The 17046-nt window shown below is 45.4% G+C and overlaps 1 protein-coding gene across 3 annotated transcripts; it reads right to left on the bottom strand.

The window, feature by feature from the left end:
* Positions 1–7885: 7885 nt before the first annotated feature.
* LOC113601005 (translation initiation factor IF-2-like) lies at positions 7886–10413 on the bottom strand. 3 transcript variants are annotated; one of them, XR_003422124.2, is made up of 3 exons: positions 9867–10413; positions 9419–9667; positions 7886–8397 (listed from the first exon to the last, which is right to left on the bottom strand). XR_003422124.2 is itself a non-coding variant. In XM_053215785.1 (2 exons), exons 1-2 carry the CDS (start codon positions 10297–10299, stop codon positions 9573–9575), a joined length of 528 nt encoding a protein of 175 aa, XP_053071760.1. In that variant the 5' UTR covers positions 10300–10413; the 3' UTR covers positions 9188–9572. The 3 variants fall into 3 exon arrangements, 1 of the variants encoding a protein (XP_053071760.1); XR_003422125.2 differs by having other exon boundaries at positions 7886–8394; XM_053215785.1 differs by lacking the exon at positions 7886–8397 and having other exon boundaries at positions 9188–9667.
* Between the last annotated feature and the right edge of the window lie 6633 nt (positions 10414–17046).

Raw genomic sequence — 17046 nt, 5'->3', positions numbered from 1 at the left:
GCTTGGAATTCTCTCTCTCCCCCTCTCTCTCTGCCCTCCCCCTGCCTGTGCGTGCTCTCTCTCTCTCAACATAAACTTAAAAAAAAAAAAATTAAAAAAGAAATGTGCCAGAGTAACAATTTATAGGAAATGTGAAAATTATGCAGGAGTGGCACTACTAAGACTCCTAGACCCTTGGGAAGAATTTGTGTGGTCGGAACCGCTCCTGAAGCTCAGACTGCCTGGCCTGGCTGGTCAGCAGCGGGTGCCAGAGGCGGGGGGTGTGGAGGGGGGCTGGCGAGGGACACCCCATGCTGCCGTGCGTGAAGGCCACAGTCTCGCACTCCTCCCGCCAAATTGAAATTTGCGATTGGTGTTTGACTCTTTGTCCGGCATAGTGCTTGGCACACGAGAGACATTTAATAACCATTTGTTAAGTGAATAAACTGATAAACAACAAAGTTGAGAACTAGGATGGAAACGGACAAGAAGTTCTGGAGATGTTCCGAAGAAAGAACGAACCAGAGTTAGCAACGGATTTGGGGAGTGAAGGAAAAGATCCAAGATGGACTGATGACAATGGCTTTGTATTTATTTCCTATAGACTGACGTAGCAAAACACTGACAATTCCCATTTGGACTTGAGGAGTGTGAACTGCAGTTGGGACACTGAAATTGAAGATGTGGAACTAGAGACTGGAGGTGTGGAGATGGGAGTTGGGGGCATGGAGGTGATGGTTCTTGGAACTGAGGGAGATGAGCCAGAGGAGTTAAGATTGGAAGAGTTTGGCAGTAAATCCAAACCGTCAGATATCCTCAGTTAGGTGGATGATGATGATGATGATGATGATGATGGTGTGTAGAGCTGAAGGAAGCCTGGGCAGGGTGGAAATGGAGTGGAAACATCCCCCTCCCTCCCTTCTGAAGCTGCGCCCTGGGATCACTGCTCCTGCGTGCCGTGCCGACCTGCAGAACTCTGCACAGGAGCGATGGGCACCGCTACCGCCTTCAGCCCCGGCACACTCCAGATGGTTTCTGGGAGGAGCAGACTTTTGTCTTCCTGAATTCAGCTTGAGGAACGGGAGCCTGCTCTGTTTCCTGGGTGAGGAGTCTTGAGAGTCCTGGGAAGGTTACAATTTTTAAACCCCGTTGAGCTGTTGTCCGCGTGCCCAGCAACTCCTGTCGAAGGTTAATTCTTCCCTGTGTTGAGGAAACTGAGGCTGTCCAGAGGGAGATGAGTTTTCCCCAGCTCTGCCATCTGTCCCCGAACTGAAGGAATCCGGCCAGCGCTAGTGGACAGAGAGCCCAGGGCAGAGGCGCCCAGCGAGGCATCAGCAGCCACCGGCTATGATCCAGCATCGTGCTGGACCCAGGGCTGGGACAAAGGCCCTTCCTCTCTCCCTCTCCTCCCTCCTTGGCCCCTGTGTCTCTTTCCAGTCTCCAACTTCTACTTTTCCCCTGCCTTAGTGTCCCTCCCCACACCCCCACCTTCCTGCAGATCCTGGCTCCTCCCCTAGCATCACCTTAGTTCCTGTGCTCACCTGCACGGAGAAACTTCCCACCCAGAACCTCCCTTGACTGGGATATGATTTGTTAAATTCGATTCCCACCCCTGACAATGAAGAATGTGTGTCCCTTATAGAAAATTGGGAAAGTATAGAATAGTGGGGGGGGGGGGGGGGGAGGTCATTCGTGGGGTAAGTAAGTAGTTAAGCCTCTTCGTAGAAATTAGCATTTGATCTCTGATTCTGAGCTTTGCTTCTTACTATGGCTGTGTGACCTGAGGCTAGTTACCTGCCCTCTCTAAGCCTGCCTGACTAATAATTACGTCTGCATCTATCTTTTAGCTTTGTCCCAGGATAAAATGAGCTAATACTTGTAACACACAGTAGGGCTTAACGGATGACAGACATTAGTATCAACTAAGAGGTCGCTGTTAACTGTGATTAGACGCTCAATGCGTGAGAGCTCTGACTGTCATCCACGGCCAGCCCAGCACCCCGCTCACGCCCCTCCACCCACCGCCTTGGAAGGTCTCTCTGGTAGTGCCACTGAGCTGCCGGTGCTGGTCACAGCGCCTCTGGATTTGAACAAGCTCCCAGTGGAAGGTGGACAAGTAGGGTTGGGTCCCACCAGACATTGGTCCTGGGGATCCTTTCTCAGCTGCGCATCCTCACTAACCACTGTGCTTCACGGCCAGTCCGCTGATTCTTTCTGGTCCACCCCCCCAGCCCTCCCTGGCTTTTTAACCTTGCCTTGGTGCTTTCTCGACTTCCGTCTTCACTCCCCAGAGAAGCCGATGACAAAAGTAAGAGGCCTCATGCATTTTACTTTACTAAGGTTTTTTAAATTATATAGGTACATTTTGCAGCGCGTATAGATCCGTATGTTTAATAGGCCCACAGTATGTATACTCTTCTGCAAATTGCCTCTGTTGCTTAATACATGATGGACATCTTTCCGTATTAGTTAATACAGCCCAGCCTTCTCCTTTTAACAGCTTTGTAGGACTTATGGATGTACCATAATTTTTATCTAAATGGCCCACTAATAACATACATTTAGGGTGTTGCCAGGCCTGGGTTTTGTTTTCTTCGGCTTTATAAACAGTGCTGCCCGGAGCATCCTAGCCCATAGATCTCTGTGCTCTGAGGAACCACACCGGGTCAGGGGCCACTGGCCTTGAGGGAGGGGCTGGCGTCTTCTTTATGAGCATCAAGCAGCAGCAGTCGTGCTGTGTCCAGGCCTGACTTCCACCCTGATTTCCCTCATGCTTCAGGATCTGATGTGCAAACAGTGTGCAAATCTGCCAGGAAAGCCACGTTTCCATAACTACTAGGGAACACCAGCCCCTCCAACCCCTGTATACCCACCTTTGTTTCAAATAGACACACGGTGAACTTTCTCTACCTTGACTGAATAGGTTTCTTTCTACCGAATCAAGGTCGGATTCCTACTTTGTAAGTTTTCTTCGCAGAGTTTAAATGTACTCAAAGCATTCGTGTTCCTAGCTGCCTATTCATGTTTTTGTTTTGATTCAGAATCTTGCTGTGTAGAATCAACTCCTGCATGAAGGAATCAGCTTCTCCTTATTTCAACCCACTCAGCTATGGACGCTTAACTCCTTAAAAAGATTATACCTAGATATAGATATAAATATTGTCATCAAAGCGCCGTGTCTGTGACTAACAGATCAACCAGCACAGAGGACTTAGGAGGAAAAGCAACAGTACCTAAGCCATGTCTGCCTCCTGCTTCCAGTCTCTTTTCATCTAGACCATGACCTTCTTCTAGAGCTTTTTGTTTTCTCGGAGTTGTTGTTTTTTTTTTTTTTAATGATTTATTTTATTTTTTATTTTTAAGTAATCTCTACACCCAACATGGGGCTTGAACTTACAACCCCAAGATCAAGAGTCACATGCTTTACTGACTACCCCAGCCAGGCACCCCTCCTGGAGTTTAAACGTACCTTTTTTCTTCCCCTCTGTATCTTTATCTAGCCATACATTTATTTATACATTTATCTAGCTGTACATATATTTGCTGGCTGTGTGTACACTCAAGTTTAATACTAGCAACTCCGTAGAGTTCCTCTTTCCTCTCCGGGACCTTCAGTCATCTTTCTTTAAACTGGATCACACATCTCTGTCATTCTGGGGAGTCCTCTTACTACTCTTTTGTTGTTGTTTTCTCCCTCATTTTTGAGGATTACATCCTCAAAACAGCTTGCTAAAAAAAGGTATATAGGAAGTAAGTGTTCTCCATCTGAACTGCCTGAAAATGTCTTTATTCTCCCTCCACCCTCATTGATAATTTGGCTGGGTATAGAATTCCAGGCTGAAATAATTTTCTTCAGAAATACTGAGGCATTGAGCCATTCTGTTTAGCATCCAGTATTGCCGGAGAAGGCTGCACCTCCCTCGTGGGGGTGAAGTGTTGCGAGGGTGTGTGTGTAGTGGTTAAGGGAGTGGGCCCTGCCAGTAGACTGGCGAGTTTCCACCTTGGCTCTTTTACTGTTTGCTGACTCTGTGACTTCAGTTTCCTTGTCTGTGAAGCAGGAATGACGATCGCATCTACTCATAGGGCTGTTGTTAACAATTCAGTGATTTAATAGAGTAGTGCTTTGAAGAATTCCTGGTACTTAGCGTATAGTTCCTGGGACTGATACTAATATTTTTCTTTATTGGGGTGTTTTAGTTTTCTTTATCTTCAGCGTTCTGACGTTTTACTAAATGTGACCCATGCTAAGACACATTGTCTTTTCTGGTATGTAATAGTGAAATACCTGAGGTGTCCTAGTATGGGACTTTTTACATTTACTGGGCTCAACACTCAATATAGCATTTAGTTTGAAGACATCCCTTCGTCTCAGGGAAATTATTTGTTATATTTCTTTCATAATTTCCTCTCCTCCATTTTCTCCATTCTCTCTCTTTTGAGCTACTGTCAATCAGAGCTTGGTTCCTAGACTGATTCTTTAAGTGTCTAATCTTTTCAATTTTTTATTTTGTTGTATAAGAAAATTTGTTCTGCAAAATGTCCCCATTTTATTTTCCAATCCTTCAATTTATAAGGTTTTTAATTAAAATTGTTCCATCTCCAAGAGCTCTGTTTATTTTTTGTTAATTTCATGTCATCCTTTATAGCTGTTCTGCCTTTGTGAATTTCTCTGAGGATGTTAATTAGAGGGTATTGTTTGTTGTTGTTCTTTTCTGTCTCCTGAATTGTTTCTGTTTTCTGTTTGTTGTGAATTATCTCTTTCTCTTTTGTGCTGCAGGCTTTCTTTATGATTCTTGCTTATTTGTTCACATTTTTTAAATAAGGGACTTGGCTGTTTGATTAGGAGCTTTATGTGTGGGCAGGACGTGTGAACTAACAGACTTTGCTTTGTGGTGAGCAGGTGGGAACCTGGCCATGATTCTGGGGATCCTGAAATGCCAGCATGTGGAGGACCTAAATTTGGGACATCACATATTCTCACTGCCCTAATTTTTCCCAGAGTTTATTCATTTTTTTGAGAAAAATCCTCTGTAATATCATGTTGGATTTTAGAGAGATAGATAGATAGATAGATCTATCACATCACAACTGCCCAGGAAGATAAATATAATTTTCTTCATATTCCACAGATAATATAATTATCTTTATGTTCCATATAATTATATTCATATCCTCAATTCCAAATCGAGCCTTAGAGAGATTATATACAGCGCCCAGGGTCACATAGCCAATGAGAAGTGACAGAATTTATATTCAAGTCTCTCTACCTCCAAAAGCCATATGTTCCTAATAACTAAGATAAACTGTCCTAGAATGGGTACCAAGGTGGATGGTTTGGGTGGAACTTGGCTTACTTCCATCCCCCACAGAATATCTTTGTTACTAGTCTTTTTTTTTTTAACTTAAAAAAAATTTCATATTCATATCCTCAATTCCAAATCGAGCCTTAGAGAGATTATATACAGCGCCCAGGGTCACATAGCCAATGAGAAGTGACAGAATTTATATTCAAGTCTCTCTACCTCCAAAAGCCATATGTTCCTAATAACTAAGATAAACTGTCCTAGAATGGGTACCAAGGTGGATGGTTTGGGTGGAACTTGGCTTACTTCCATCCCCCACAGAATATCTTTGTTACTAGTCTTTTTTTTTTTAACTTAAAAAAAATTTTTGGGGGGGTGCCTGGGTGGCTTGGTTAATTAAGCTTCCGACTTCACCTCAGGTCATGATCTCGTGGTTTGTGGGTTCAAGCCCCGGGTCAGGTTCTGTGCTGATGGCTCAGAGCCTGGAGCCTGCTTCGGATTCTGTGTTTCCCTCTCTCTCTCTCTCTGCCCCTCCCCCATTCATGCTCGCTCTCTCTCTCAAAAACAAACATTAATTTTTTTTTTATTTTTTATGTTTATTTTTGAAAGAAAGAGCACGAGCAGGGGAGGGGCAGTGAGGGAGACAGAGGATCTGAAGCAGGTCTCAAATGACGTGGGTCTCAAATTCACTAATGGGAGATCATGACTGAGCCCAAGGTGGACACTTAATCGACTGAGTCACCCAGGCACCCCTAATTTTTTTCATTAGGGAACCTCTACTGCCAACATAGAGCTCAAACTCACAACCCCAAGATGAAGAGTCTCATGCTTCCCTAAGCCAGCCAGGCGCCCCTGTATAGAAGATGTGGAAACCTAGTGTTCAGAAGAAAGAAGAAACAGAAGAAGAAACAACCAGGTTCCCCGGATGTTCGTTAAGCTTGACTTTCTCGGCACAAAGAAAATCTCTTGGCCTGGGTTACCCTTTCAGGTCCTTTCCCCCTAAAGGTCATTGCGAAGGGCATTGCACACAGGTACCTTTCTGAAGCCAAGGGACACTGTTGGAACTGTTGCAGCATCCATCCTGTGTGGGGATCAATGACATAGCTCTTTGATGCCTGGGCACTGTCTCTGCTGTGACAGAAGTGGAGGCTGTTTTCTGAGCGAGAGTCAGTCTCCTATTAACTTTTTAATGGCATCCAAGGTCATTGTGGGTTGGAACTATAAATTCTCAGCCAGTCTCCAATCCTGAAGTTGCCTAAAGCTGCTCTGCCTTAGAGCCCTTATTTGTGAAAAGAGAATATAAGAATCATCCCGGGTACCATTCACAGACGGCTAGTGTCAGGCCATACAAAAAAATTCTTGGGATTATTAATTATGAAGCAAAGTGACCCAGTAACTCCCTGAATAACCTTTATTGAATTTTATTAATTTGTCATTTGCTAGAAAGTCTGAATGTTGAAACGAGAGCATTCCCTACCAGACAACTTCTCCCTAACACATCGGTTTTTATAGTTGTGAGATATCATATGCGCACTGTATTATTACAGGACACACACACATTCCCCAACACACACCTCTTTAGAAATTGTTTTCTGATCGGCGGGAGGAGGGAGGCCTTTGTACTCATAGGGAAGTAAACCTCCGGTATACGTTTAAAAAGTGGCTCAAGTACACATTTTCGAAACAGGAAGAATAACAGTAAACAAGGTAAAATGTCCATTTGAAAGAGACTTAGATCTGCATTCGGAAAACAAGGCCAGTTGTAGACAGCATCCAAGGGGGTCTTGGAGGACCCCCTACTTCCTGATACTCACACCCCTGGGTAGTCCGCCCTCTCCCACGCTGAATATGGCTGGTGTTGAGGGAATGATGGTGTGTGACTTCCGACGCGAGGTCATGAAAGGTGCTGTGCCTTCTACCTTGCTGTCTATTGGCTCTCTCGCTCTGGGGAATACCAGCTTCCTATCACCGGGCCACTCAAAACAGCCCTAGGATGAGGTCCACGGGGGAAGGAATTGAGGCCTCCTACCAGCGCACATGTGAATGAGCTTCTCGGAAGTGCCCCCCGCCCCAGCCCGGCCGGATTCAGATGATTACAGACGCGGCTTAACATTCTGACAGCTTCACGAGAAAGGTCCCAAGCTAAATCACGCCTGAACTCCTGACCTATAGAAGCTGCAAGATAAGCAGTGTTTATTATTGTTTTAAAACACAAAAACTGGGGGGGGGGGGGGGGGGGGTGCTTGGGTGACTCAGTCGGTTACGCCTCCCACTCTCGATTTCGGCTCAGGTCGTGAGCTCACAGTACTCTAGATTTCGGCTCAGGTCATGATTTCACGGTTAGTGAATTTGAGACTATATCAGGCTCTCTGCTGACAGTGGGGGAGCCTGCTTGGGGTTCTCTCTCTCTCTCTCTCTCTCTCTCTCTCTCTCTCTCTCTCTCCCTCCCTCCCTCCCTCCCTCCACATACAGACACACACACTCTCTCTCAAAATAAATAAACATTTAAAAAACCCACTAAATTTGGGTGTTATTTGTAACAGCAATAAATAATACAGTGAGTCACAGTAAACAAGGCTAAAAAGATTCAGATGTGTATTTGAATATAAAAGGATAGGTATTCAGATATGTATTTGAAAATAAAAGGAATTCCAGTATTTATTCAGAACGTTAAATTTTAGAACACCTGACAAAGTTCTTTTGATTATGTAGAACTGATTTCACTCATTTGTGGGTGGACGCCCCCTCCCATTCATACCTACCTATTCATTAGGCTGTAATTACACTTTTCCAGGTAGTGCTGTCGATCAGCAGCACCGGAAGAGCCCTTGCAGGTGGATAAGCTGGGAGAGAGGGGAGGAGGAACTTCCTCCTCCTCAGCAGCAAACCACAACAGAAAACAAGATCCAAGACTGTCTAAGCCAGCAGCGGGCATTAGCCCGGACGTCTTCGAGTTCACATCAGTGGGCCTAGGGTTACCAGCCCTGCATGTCCGTGCCACCTTCCAGGAAGGAGACGGCCAAGCGTTGAAACAGTCACGGGCTGAGTCTCATGGAGCCTTTTGAACTACAACTTGTTTTGTAGGAACCAAACCTGCGCGCCACCTGGTGGCCTGCTAAGAAATTACATCACGCAAACATTACTGGTCCCTTTAAGTACATAAAGGAGTTTAATTTAGTGAAGTCCCTTTTCTATACATATACTACGGATGCAACAGCTGGGCATTTTGATTTTCAAAAAGAATATACCTACATACTTTTTTTTTACCGTGTTGCATATATTTTTCATTCTTTCCTACACGTATCTATACCTTAGTGGTGCAACTAATGGTTTATGGCTATTGGTTGTACCAATTTTAATAACATCATAGCAATTCCACCATCCAGTCTAATTCTCCTGGCAAGTCTTGGAGAAATGCTTGCAAAGTTTGTTAAATTTTTCTGGAGAGCTAGAATAGCAATGATGAACTCAGCTACTCTTATATTTTAATTTTTGCTGGTTCCAAAAGACCCTGGGGCAAGATTTCAATATTATTAGTTTGTTTACCCTCCCCACCATGTCATCGTTTTCCCTGCCTTTGCCTTTCTTTGAGTTAGGAAAGGGCAGGAATAGAGGAAAAATAGTCACAAAACGATACAAAAAGCTGATGGGTGTGTGCATGAAGAGCTTTATAGTACTTAATATCTTTGGAAAGAATAAATTCATAAAAAATCAAGGCTAACCACTTTGGCCGTCTTAGAATGCCCACACCACAAATTAGTAACAGAATTAGACTGAACTTAATGTACCAACAGCATCATTTCCATTCATTCCCAAGAGAATGTTTGGTATCTTCCTGCAAAGACATATCTAGAACCAAGACTCTCTCTCTCTCCTCTCTCTCTCTTTCTCTCTCTCTCCCCATTTAGCCATCAAGCATTTCAATAATGGGACGCAGCAGTATCCCTGTCCTTTGGTACCACCTGTGTTTTATTGTGCGTTTTCACTTAATGGTTTTATGAACACTTTATGTTGCTAAGCAAAGAGCCGAGTCTGGGCTCTTCTCCCTGAGGCTCTGTAAATGTCTGCTTCGTCCTGGTTCTGAAGGGAACTTCACTACACCTAAAAGGTACTCTTCATGAGTGTTTTCTCCCGACCTTGCTTTCTCTTTCCTTGGGCCGCTCCCAGGACAGTCCCAGCCGCGCAGCAGGCGCCCCCTCCAGGCGACGTTTCCTTCGGTGGACGCACCGAGAGAGGACCCAGGCAAGACCCCTCAGCTGTTTGTGCTGCAAACCAGTTGTCAATTAGGCTTCACTTTCGCGCTCCCCAAAGGGAGCGAGCAGCCGCTCGGTCTGTCCAGTGGCTGCAACCGGCGAATCCGGAACGGCTGCTTCTCGTCTTAGTCCCTGGAAAACAGGATTGAGGGGGAGGCGGAGAGGGGTCACGCCGAGGAGTTGCTGGGGCTTATTGTTCGATTTGGGCAAGTTCGACGGCATCCTGCTAGGCAAAGGCAGGTCGGGAGAGGCTGGGAAGATGGAGGCGCCCCCTGCCCCCCTCCCCCCGGCCCCCAGGCAGCAGTTGCCCTCTGGCGAACAGCAAGCGCACCGGGCGGGCTGCGGGCCCCGGCGGCCTCGCGCTCCCGGCCTCTCGGGGCGAGGCGAGGCTGGCGCCGAGCCTTGTCCTCTCCCGGGGAGTGCTCCCCCACCCCCACCCCGGCCCCTGCTCCCGGAGCCGGCGCCCCTGTCCTCGCCGCTGTGGGCAGGGGTGGCGCGCGCGGGGGGCCCGGGGCGGGGAGGGCGGCCGCGCTCCGGGGACTCTCGGAAGCCCGGGAGCGGACGGAGGCGGGGGAGGGCCGGCGGGTCGTGGGTCTGTGGCTGCCGCACTTCCGAGGGGGCGCCCAGCCGTCTCCGGCAGACAGAAATCCGTCCTCCTCTCTAGGGCTGTGGGTGTGGTTCTGAACGGTGGGTCTTTGATTTTCCCCTAGGATGGTCCGCAGGGGTCCCCATCCCAAGCCCCTCCAAAAAGTCTGTGTGTCCATTGAATGTCCCCAGAAGATTTGGCGCTACACCAAAAGCAGACAGGTAAACTCCTTTAAATGTCACCATAATAATGGCGATTTTCCGGACAAATATCTTGACATGTGGCCCTACGAGGGGCAAGCAGCGGTGGGCAGGCAAATGGCCCTTGGGGCCTTTGACTCTGGGGGGGGGGGGGGCGGGGGGTACAATCTGCTTTCCAGAAACGTGAATTTTAGGCCTTTTCCTGGCATTTCTTCTTTCCACGCAGAATTTTGCTCAATGTCAACACTCTTGTTAGACTTTAAGCTCATATTCTTTTCTGCACTGAGTTCGTGTTTTGTCAATTATTCAGCAAATATCTACAAAGCGCCCGGTGGAAAGTATTCTAGACACTAAAACTAAAAAAAAAAAAAAAAAGAAAGAAAGAAAGAAAAACAAAAAAAACCAAAAAACACATGGCCCTGACATGTCCCTGTTTGCGTGGAACTTCCATTCTACTGGGTGCAGGGAGAGGGATAAACAGTAGCGGGGAAATATATAACCTATCAGGAGGTAAGACCGTATCCAGGAGGGTTGCTCTGTTAGGTGGTTGGTTAGGAAAGGTCTTCCTTGCTGATAGGAGAGCAGAGACCTTAAGAAATGAGAAGAAATGTAAGCCACGTGGACATCCCCGGGAAGAAGAAAGCCAGGAGTGTGGGGGGGGATATTTGAGCGAGGGGGGTTGCTGGAGATGAAATCACAGGGCAGGGGACCACCTCACGGTGGGCCTCCTCCAGGGACCTGGGAAGCTGTGGGAGGGTGTGTTGGAGGCCTAACAGAAGGGACTGAGGTTGTTAAAGCTCACCCGCCTGCGGGTGAAGGGAGAATAGACCGGGTCCAGGGCAGAGCAGTTAGCCAGCCTGTGGACAGTGGCAGATGAAAAATGACGGTGGCTTGGCCCTGTGTTCCCTGTGAAGATGATGAGAAGTGGTCATTGCGCGGGTTTATTTTGAAGATCCAGGTGTTATAGGGCCTAAAGCTGATATAACTGGGGAGGCCCCACTTAAGGAAATAAACATAAAATTGTGACTCCAGAGTTAGGTATGAGAGTGGCTGTTGTAAGGCGTTCTTACCTTGGGGGCCATGGACACCTTTTCACACCCTCCTATGGAGGTATGCACTTGGGTAGAAAAAAGTACATCTTTATTTGCTTTAACCCCTAACTGAAAATTAGCATATTTTTCAATTATAAATGCAAGCGACACACTACAGTAGTAAGAACATTACCTTTGACCTTGTCACTAATACAGTACTTTGACTTTATCAAATACTAATAACCATATTTTATACTAATAATAATAGTTTGATTTTGTCACATATGACAATGCAGTTGTACAGATAGTTCAGAATATCCTTTATGCTCATCATTATTTTTTTAAGTTTACTTATTTATTTTGCTAGAGGAGGGGGGAGGGGCAGAGAGAGAGAGAGAGAGAGAGAGGGAGAGAGAGAATCCCAAGCAGGCTGTCAGTGCAGAGACCGATGTGGGGCTCAATCCCATGGACCATGATCATGATCTGAGCCGAAATCAAGAGTCAGATGCTTAATGGACCAAGCCACCCAGGTGCCCCGTCCATCATGACTTTAATATTTCAGTAGTTATTAGGTCTGCCAGTGAATCTTTGTATTTAATGCACGTGGAAGCAAATATGACATTATAAATTGGTTCATTTAATATTGTGAAAACTGTATTTCAGTGGTGTCCTTTGTAATCATATATACTTTATTTTATACATTTATAAACATTACTCTGTGATGCCTGGCTGGCTCAGTTCATAGGGCATGCAACTCTTGATCTCAGGGTAATGAGTTCAAGCCCCAGGTTGGGCATGGAGCCTACTTAAAAATAAAAATTAAAAAAAAAAATTAAAACAACAACAACAACAAAACGTTATTTTGAGAAGAGGTTAATAGGCTGCTTCAGACTGCCACAGAGGGCCATAGGGAAAAAGGCTAAAAACCCATGGGTTAGAATGAAAAAAAAATTTTCAAATTTCTAATTTTAAGAAGCTGATACCTAAAAAGTAACAATATTTTAATGAGTTGCCTCTCAATTTCAATATTTTCCATATATATTGCAAAAAATATATTTTTTTATTGGCCACCATTTCATTCCGCAGATATCTCCAAAACATATGGGCCCCTGATTACTCTTGAAAAAAATCAAAAGATCTGACAGTTCTGGACTCTTCTGCCTCTATTTGTACAAAATGTAACATAATTTTATAGAGAGTTTTATTCATCTAAGAAGTGTATGACTTTTCCATAGACTTGTTTCTGGCTCCATTCATTGTATGCCTTGTTACTTTTTCCCCACCTACATGTTTCCAATGTTGGTCACTCAGGGTTTATATCGTACCACCTCTTGGGGCACCTGGGTGGCTCAGTCGGTTGAGCGTCCAACTCTTCGGCTCCGTTCATGATCTCATGGCGGCTCGTGAGTTCGAGCCCTGTGTTGGGCTCCACCTAGAGCCTGCTTCGGATTCTATGTCTCCCTTTCTCTCCGTCCCTCCCCACACTGGTACTTTTTCTCTCTTAAAATAAATGATTAAACTTAAAAAAAAAAAGTATATATCATACCACCTCTCACCTCTGTCTTTTCCTCTTTAAGTAACACATCACAGTTCTAGGTGAATTGTCCAGTGGGTGGTAGAATTTCTGGAAGTTATTCCCAGGCCAGCATGGCTGGTAGTAACTGAATTATACATGTAAATGGCCGCCAACCATGATTAAATACATCCCACTAAACACACCCCCAAGTCAACTTCCCTCTACTACACTTGGATTCCAGAAATGTCTACATCCACACCAGTGCCACCCACTTTTAGAGGGAGAATGACATAAAGGAAAGCAAAGTAGAAGGAGACAGCAGCCTTAACCGATTACAGACACGGTATCTTATTTTTGCAAGTTTTATACAACATTTGGGCCCCGGAAGGAGCCTATGCAAGAGGAGACGCCTAGATTTTCTTCAAAAATCGGAAGGCGTGGGGCGCCTGGGTGGCTCAGTCCGTTAAGCGGCCGACTTCGGCTCAGGTCATGATCTCGTGGTCCGTGAGTTCGAGCCCCGCATCGGGCTCTGTGCTGACCGCTCAGAGCCTGGAGCCTGTTTCAGATTCTGTGTCTCCCTCTCTCTCTCTCTCTGACCCTCCCCCGTTCATGCTCTGTCTCTTTTTGTCTCAAAAATAAATAAACGTTAAAAAAAAAAAAAAAAGAAAAATCAGAAGGCCTGACAGTATTGGGCCCTCATGCCCCGGGGCCCACAGCCCACTGAGCTAGGTGGTAAAACACCTTTCAGCAAGGGCACGGGCTCTCCGTTTTGCTAGTCTCTCCTCAGCCTGCCTCCCTCAGACACACAACCTGTCAGCACCTGTAGCTATTTGAGTTTGTAGGGATCCACACCATTAAACCTGAGTACCGCCTGCTTAACTCCGGCTAAAGGACAGGCCTTAACCTTGCCTCTCAACGAAGGTGGTCTCACCCTGCTGAGATTAGATAGCTTAACCAAAAGAGCTAATCCACCCAAAATATCTATTGTGATTTAAACTGGAGAAGAAGGTGGAATTCTCCATTACAATGTAACACGACGTGCTGAGTGTATGGAGACAGCAGTTTGATCAAAGCTCCTAGGTGTGCATCAAGGGTGCGGTGATATGTTCCGATGAAGGAGAATGACGGGGCGCTCGGAGAAAGCGACCCTGGTCTGAATCTTTCAAGATTGGCGGGGTCAGCCGAGTAGGGGATGGAAGAAGGAGCATTCCGGCAGACAGAATGGCACGAACAGGAGATAGGTGCAGGAAGGTGGAGGGTGCCGGGGGGGGGACTGGCTGGGCATCAATGAGGGGGCAGCTAGAGAAGGGGGGGGCTGAGGTGGTAAAAGGCAGGGCTGAGGAAGGTGACCATTTCACGTCAGCTATTAGAAACGTCAAGGGCTAAGATGTGAATAATTTATCATTTGTTAATGTGTTAACCTACTGGGAATGACTTACCTTTTTAAAAAAAGCCTTTTGAGCCCCCCAAAAGTTGACCCAAAGGGAGCATTTTTATGTTTTAAATTCTTGATGATGGAAATTTCAATAATATATCAAACCTTCATGTACCCATCATCCAGCTGCTTAATTATCAACTCATTGCCAATCTCGTTTCATCTCTATCACCGTCCACTTCTCCCTTTCTCTATAATGTTCTCTAAAAGATTAAGACTCTTAAAAAAAAAAAAAGGCATAATATCATCAATGTCATAATTCTTTTTTTTTTACAATTTAGTTTTCAATCAGGATCCAAATAAGGTCCATAAATTACAATTGCCTGCTCTATCTTTTTAGTTTCTTAATCTATAGCTTGCCTCTTTTTTCTTTCAATTTATTTACATTTTTAATGTTTTTATGTATTTTTGAGACAGAGAGAGACAGAGCATGAACAGGGGAGGGGCAGAGAGAGAGGGAGACACAGAATCCGAAGCAGGCTCCAGGCTCTGAGTTGTCAGCACAGAGCCTGACACGGGGCTCGAACTCACGGACCGTGAGATCATGACCAGAGCTGAAGTTGGACGCTTAACCGACTGAGCCACCCAGGCGCCCCTTACTTTATTTGTTTAAAAGAAAAAACCCAGTTATTTGTTTTTTAGAATCCACCCTTCCCGCCCCGCCCCCCCCCACTCAGGATTTTGGTGATGGCATCTCTGTAATGGAGTTTAATACATTCTGTTCCTGAAGATGCAGTACTTTGGTCGAGTTGCACGTCAACCAGATTCAGATTTGCTCTTTTTCACAAGACCGTTTCATAGGTGGTATTGTGTTCTTTCATCAGGAGGCACTTTATGCGTGCTTGTCTCTTTTTTTGTGATATTACCAATTGTTGATACTCGATCCTAGGTAGGAATGGATCTTTAATGATGCAATTTCAGATATGCAAGCAGGTCAATTGGGGGAGGGAGAACCAGAATATTTCGTCACCCTTTGAATAAATCCTCACATCACGTAAGGTAGACAAGTATTTATTTAGTCTTTTTTCACATGAGGTTGTCGTGGGGTGCCTGGGTGGCTCAGTCAGTTAAGTTTCCATCTTCAGCTTGGGTCATGATCTCACAGTCCGTGGGTTCCGAGTTGGGCTCTGGGCTGACAGCTCAGAGCCTGGAGCCTGCTTCAGGTTCTGTGTCTCCCTCTCTCTCTGCCACTTCCTCGCATTGTCTCTGTCTCTCAAAAAATGAATAAATGTTTAAAAAAATATATACATATATATACACACACACATATATATACACACACATATATACATATACATATATATACATATAAACATATATATACACATATATATACACACACATGTATATATATACACACACACACACATATATACCTCAAATAACGTTGTCACAAAGGAGCTATTGTAACCTCCATTAGCTTTCTTCTCTCCAAGTAATTTACTTATTCCCTTTTCTCAAATACCATATATACTGGCCCTTTCCATGCTTCACTAATTATGTTCCTTAATTCAGCAGAGCTTTACCGAATGCCTACCCTATGTAAAGAACTGAACCTGGCCCTGTGGGGGGTGGGAAGCTTCCAGACTGGACCCCACTATCAGGAATACTTAGAATCTAGTGCAGGAGGCAAGCTCTGAGAAAGGTATAGTTCTGCGGGCTTTCCCACAGAGGGGAGCAGTCACCTCTAACTGAGAGGAAGAAAGAGAACTTTGTGGAGTTGGTGCTTGAACCCAACTAAGGTAGATGGAATGATATGGAAAGGGATGTTGTAGGCCAAAGGAGTAACCTGAAGAATGGTGACGAGAAAGGAGATCTTGACACGTCTGAGAAAAAGAAAGTAGTTCAGTATGGCTGAAGGGTGGGTAGGAGGGAAGGTAGGAAATAGAAATTGTGAGAAAAAGAGGTGTGGAGTTCAACATTCACCTATCGTACGTACAGCCTGGCCATTCCACTCCTAGGTATTCACCCAAGAGAAGTGAAACATATGCCCACTCGCAGGCCAACACATGGATGCTCGTAGTGGCCTTATTCACAGTAACCAAAAACTAGAAACATCAGCAGGCTCCAACTGGAACGCCACTATAAAGGAAAAAATTGCTGATACATCCACAGCATGGATGAATCTCAGAGTCATTAAAACGAATGAAAGGAAACGCAAAACTAACCTCTGGTTACAGAAGCAGTGTGACTTTGGCCCTCGAACAGTGGCCGAATGGACTACAAAGGGGCACGAGGCATATCTTTGGGGTAACAGAGATGCTTTGTAGTAGGATTGTGGTGGTGATGAGGTTTTGGGGTAGTGAGGGAGTGCGGAGCTGATGGCCAAGAATGAATTCTTGGAGACGTCTTTGGGGCAAAAAGGTGATTTTATCACAGCACAGGGACAGGACCCGTGGGCAGAAAGAGCTGCACTGGGGTTGGTTATATATATAGGTTACCGGAGGCCCAGCTATTAGCAAGCTAAGCTTGTTTTTCCCTCTAGCAAAACATTAACATTAAGACAGTAGGGAGTTCCTGGACTTTAGGCTATTTATAAGATTGCCCTTTTCTTGTAATATTACTAAGATATTTGTAAACTGATGGAGATGATATGAGTTTAACCATTTGTTTTCTGTCCTTTGTTCTGGCGCAGTCGGGAGTGCCTGTGGAATATCACATTCCCACCTGGTTGGGGGGGGGGGCGGGGGCAGAGTGTGCTCGCTTGTACTTTGTCCTCAGCTTGCCTTATGCTCCCTCATCA

Source organism: Acinonyx jubatus, chromosome A1 (assembly GCF_027475565.1).
Source record: "Acinonyx jubatus isolate Ajub_Pintada_27869175 chromosome A1, VMU_Ajub_asm_v1.0, whole genome shotgun sequence".
Taxonomy (NCBI): Eukaryota; Metazoa; Chordata; class Mammalia; order Carnivora; family Felidae; genus Acinonyx; species Acinonyx jubatus.
Note: the sequence above shows the minus strand (reverse complement) of the source record. Positions and strands in the feature narration are given on the sequence as shown.